A 5185-nucleotide genomic window follows, 5' to 3' on the forward strand; every position below is an offset into this window, starting at 1 on the left:
CTTGTGAGGATAAGCAGATCGGAGAATGGATGGAGGAATTAACATTCATCAACATTGTCTTCTGAGAGAGGCAAAGAGGCTTGTTTTGGTGGCATAGAATGCAGCTCTCACTTGACTCGTACAGGCTTTAGGTTCACTCTGAGTCTCTTCTGCTGGAGGCGCTGACGGTGTAGGTGTGGTTTTTAAATTGGAGAAAAACATGGTGATGGGTCGTGCTATGACGCTCATTTTGTCTTCTTATGAGATGAAATCGGTTTAAGGTTTCTTTTTTTTATCAGACAATGGTCTTATAAGTGAAGAAAAAAACTCTTCCCAAGATTATTTTGAGGTTCATTATGTTCATATTTATCTCAGATCTTTGACATTTTTGTTGAAACAACCACAACTTTTAACAGTACAATAAATAACAATACAAATAAAGCATTTCTTTGTACGAGAGCAAACATACATCAAAGAATTAAATCATTATTTCCCTGGCTAAATACAATTTTTCATTAGTGTTACAGTGTTACAGGGCGGGGCCACATTCGACCACAAGCTTCCTAACCACATGTATGATGAAAATGCTATTTAAGATAAATTTGCATATTTGCTCATTTCTTTTTCTTTTTTCCAAAATATTCAGCTTGTTTTTCTTTTTCCGTTTACTGTCTGGTTCAGAAATGAATCGAATAATATTTTGGATCTCAGAAATTTATGCTCAGATAAATTGTGATAACCCCAAGTGATTATTTTACCGAAAAGCATACCAACAGAAAGTACAAACAGAAATTGCTGGACAAAACAAGCCAGGAAAAACAATAAATATACTAAACGCGCTTGCAAAAGGCAAGGTACAAGGAAAAACACAGAGAATACACAAATGAAATGGCACGAGTCCAATGACACGAAACAAAAGATCAAGGGGGAAAAAAAAAAAAATAAACTACTTACAAAGAAGAAACTATGAAAAACGAGAGCGACTTTGCATGATATCGTGAGGTCTGGAAAACAACACTGGAGGCACAACAGCAAGCAAGGTCAATAATCCGACAGAGACTTGGCAACTTGGCAGTCCTTAAATACTTGGTAAGACTTGATTGGGAAACGCGGAACAGGCGCCTGCTGGAGGGATTCGTCCTTCACTCCAGTTGGAGCTGAAACACAAGCAAAACAGACAGAATGTTTATATAAAATTTATCAAATTTATAGTTTTTTTGTGGAAAACATATAAAGAATCTTTAACTTTTGGGACGATTTTTTTTTGGGGGGGCGGGGTGAAACATTTTTGAAATTGCGGGGGAGGGGCGGATTAATCAAGAGGCCACTCAGAGTGCAGTCGCGGTCCATATGAGACACGTGGGCCGCCTGTTGCCTATCCCATTTGTAGTATGTATTATATATAGTATTATTAAGTACTGTATTGTTTACATTGGTACTGTGTTTATTTTCAGACAATGCTTAAAAACTCCCTTGGTTGATCTCATCAGAAAAGAACAAATAAATTAAAAAGAACGATGGACTACTTGACTGGATTGAAAGGTCCAGCGTGACTTCCTTGATGATTTGCTTGATAAACGACAGAGGCTGTCACGTTGGAAGGGAGGGAACTTGTTCTTTGTTGCGCACAACCCTGAAGAGTCCACCACGCGCGCCTCCTGAGTCTTGGCTCGCTCCACTGTTGGCCCTGACAGATGAGACATGCCTCGAAGACCGACGCTGTTCTTGTATTTTGTTGAGTTCCCGCCTGTTTCACATCACATTGTGCCCCTTTGAGCGAAGGAGCGGTCGAGGAGAGTTGTAGGACGCGCGGCGCGCACTTGAACCAGCTGGCGAGAGAAGCGCAAGGATCCCCGCTTTCAAAAAAAGATGAATGACACGGACATTTCCTGCCACAACTCAACCGAGCCGTCATGTGGAAACGCAACCGCATCATCCTCGAGTTTCATCGACATCACCACTTTCATGCACATTTTTCCGTCCATTTATGGCATTCTGTGCGCCGTGGGAGTTCTGGCCAACGGCTTGGTCATTTACGCGGTGGCTGCGTGCAAGAAAAAAATGGTGTCGGACATTTACGTGCTCAACTTGGCCATAGCAGACATGCTTTTCCTCTTGGTGATGCCTTTCAACATCCATCAGCTGGTCCGAGACAGGCAGTGGGTCTTCGGGAACTTCATGTGCAAGGCGGTGGTGGTGGTGGATGTGAGCAACCAGTTCACCACCGTGGGAATAGTTACCGTGCTCTGTATTGATCGGTAAGTCCATTTTTTTTCTGAAATAGTACACTGGAAATAAATCTTTACTGCCGCTGTCATCATAAAACCTTTATGTACCAGACAATGTTCAAGGTCTAGTAAAAACAGGACCACAGTAACTCACTTTGAGGGTGACATTCCATTCTTCTTTTTTTTTAATTATTATTATTATTTTTTATTATTATTATTATTATTATTATTATTATATTTCTATTATTCGACTTACCCATATTGTACTGAACAACCAGCATGGAGGTGTGTAGCTACTGCGTGCCAAATGTTCCTATATGCTCCATTCCAGGTTCTATGGTCCTGATCACATTTACTCTTTGCCGTATTCTCTAATGAGGTGGCATCTCAAAAGAAGATGGGGGGCCAATTCACAAAAAAATACAACTTAAGCTGTTGGAAACTGTAGGTTTACATCGAGGTAAATCAGTTAAAAAGATTTAAAGAAGAAAAGTCTCAATGTTAGCTTGGTTTTATCAGTGACAAACCAAAAGTAAATTTGATAAATAAATTAACAAGTGTGGCATCTCTTGTAGCATTCTTTTTTGCAAATTGTGACAAATTTTCATTATTTTTTTACGTTAAAAAGAACATGGGAAAAAAATGTGATAGCTTGTTGCATTAAGTTTCATTTTTTTAAAACCTTAAAAGTGATATGTTTCAAATTTTTTCTCGAAATATTTTGATGTGGGCCACATTTAGTTTCATGATTAGAATCTGTGGTGTTCCAATAAAAAGACATGCAGTGCTCCACATGTGGCAATGTCACCCCTTCGTTCGATGCTAACTGCACTTGAGCTCAACTAAACAAGTCTTTTCCGGAAGGAACTCCTCCCTGATCCGTCCACAATTTATGAAAGAAAAAAAAAAGATGCGGGGATCTAAAAAATATATTTTTTGTTATTCGACATAAATATCGCTGTAATTTACTGGTGACTCCCTAGAAATGTGGATACATGTCTTCAATGCTGAAATAGCCACTCTTTTAAATTCCTAGGGCCCTCTTTTTAGGACCCAATGCAAGTCTAGCATCAACTGCAGTCTAACTGTGCACATGGGTGGCATTTTCTTTCTTTTGGTATTCTCGCAGACGGTCGCAGTTAGAAATGCCTCTGCTTGACAATGAAGCCGCGCCAGTTTTTACACAGTAGGCGGGGTCCATCCTGAACTGGTTGCCAGACAATCGCAGGGCACACAGAGACTAACAACAATCCGCGCTCACACTCACACCAAGGGAAAATTTAGAGTGTTCAATCAGGTGTGATTGTGAGTGTGAATTGTTGTTTGTCTCTCTGTGCCCTCCGATTGGCTGGCAACCAGTTCAGGGTGTAGCCCACCTACTGCCCATAGACAGCTGGGATCGGCTCAGCACACCCGCGACCCTCATGAGGATAAGCAGTTCAGATAATGGATGATAACTGCCAATAAACAAATATTTTTTTCGAAAGGAAATTCTGTTAGGCATGTCTTTCCTGTTCTTTTGAATTATTTGAAAATGATTCATATATAGGATGTTACAGTCCAGAATCAGTTTTCTGTAGCACCAATGCACATTAGTTCACAAAATAACTAGAGCCTATTCCAGCAGCACTTGGGACGAGACACGGGTTACACCCTGGACTAGCACCTATCGGGAGAAACAACCTTTCACGCACACATTCGCACCAATGGGCAGTATTGAGTCTTCGACTGACATAACATGCCTCTTTTTGGACTTTTGACGGAAGCTGTAAGGAGGATATGGCAACCACTTTTTCACTCTGTTGCCATATAAACATCCCACATATTTTAACATGTGTTGATAATTTTTTTGACAGCAGTTTCTTTGAAGTTTTCATGTTTAGAATAGCATGGGAGGTCACGGTCTACAGGTTTCCCACTCCTACTTGAAAGCAAAACCATCTTATGATCAAATGCAGCTTAGTTTTACTTGTTATATAAACTATGTGGAAATTTGTGATTTTCCTGACCATGTCGATAAACCCTCTCAGAAACAATCATGCTGGAGTTATAATACCAAGAATTATGTATGATTGCGGCAATGTTCCCAGTGTGATTATGTAATCATCTGTGGCATTTAGATTGTCTCTTTAAATGCAAAGCATCATTTAAGAATGTGTCATCCTTCAGAGTGAGACGAAATACGTCTATTCACGTATTTGAATCAGCGGAATTTTCTTAGTAAATTATTTTTAACAAGAAATTCCCTCAGAAATCATGTGGAAATTTGTGATTTTCCTGACCATGTCGATAAACCCTCTCAGAAACAATCATGCTGGAGTTATAATACCAAGAATTATGTATGATTGCGGCAATGTTCCCAGTGTGATTATGTAATCATCTGTGGCATTTAGATTGTCTCTTTAAATGCAAAGCATCATTTAAGATTGTGTCATCCTTCAGAGTGAGACGAAATATGTATATTCACGTATTTGAATCAGACACATAATTCATGTCATTCTGCATCCGCGGAATTTTCTTTGTAAATTATTTTTAACAAGAAATTCCCTCAGAAATCTTGTGTGATGCTCATGTAAATGCACTCTACAGCATATCATAGTAATTCTATACCACAATCAGATGCCATACACACACACACACAATACAATGAAAAAGCTGCATGTTCTCCCTGCGTGGGTTTTCTCCGGGTACTCGGTTTCTTCCCACGTTCGAAAAACATGCCTGGTAGGCTGATTGAACACACTAAATTGTCCCTGGGTGTGAGTGTGAGCGCGGATGGGTGTTCATCTGTGTGTTTGCCCAGCGATTGGCTGGCAACCGGCTCAGGGTGTGCCCCAACCAGTGCACGCAGCTAATGCCCAAAGACGGCTGGGATCGGCTCCAGCACCACGCGACACTTGTGAGGATTAAGCGGATCAGAAAATGGATGAATGGATGGACAATGAAAAAGCAAGTCACCTTTAACCTACGGTGGGGCA

General features: G+C 40.4%; 1 protein-coding gene across 1 annotated transcript in view; it reads left to right on the forward strand.

Moving 5' to 3' along the window:
- The first annotated feature begins 1431 nt into the window (after positions 1-1431).
- mchr2b (melanin concentrating hormone receptor 2b) overlaps positions 1432-5185 on the forward strand; it is an 11846-nt gene continuing 8092 nt past the window's right edge. The window contains exon 1 of the mRNA XM_019869674.1: positions 1432-2237. Within this exon, the coding sequence (XP_019725233.1) occupies positions 1849-2237 (389 nt within the window). The 5' untranslated portion in view covers positions 1432-1848. The remainder of the gene's footprint in view (positions 2238-5185) is intronic.

This window comes from Hippocampus comes, unplaced genomic scaffold (assembly GCF_001891065.2).
Source record: "Hippocampus comes isolate QL1 unplaced genomic scaffold, H_comes_QL1_v1.1 scaffold9, whole genome shotgun sequence".
Classification (NCBI taxonomy): Eukaryota; Metazoa; Chordata; class Actinopteri; order Syngnathiformes; family Syngnathidae; genus Hippocampus; species Hippocampus comes.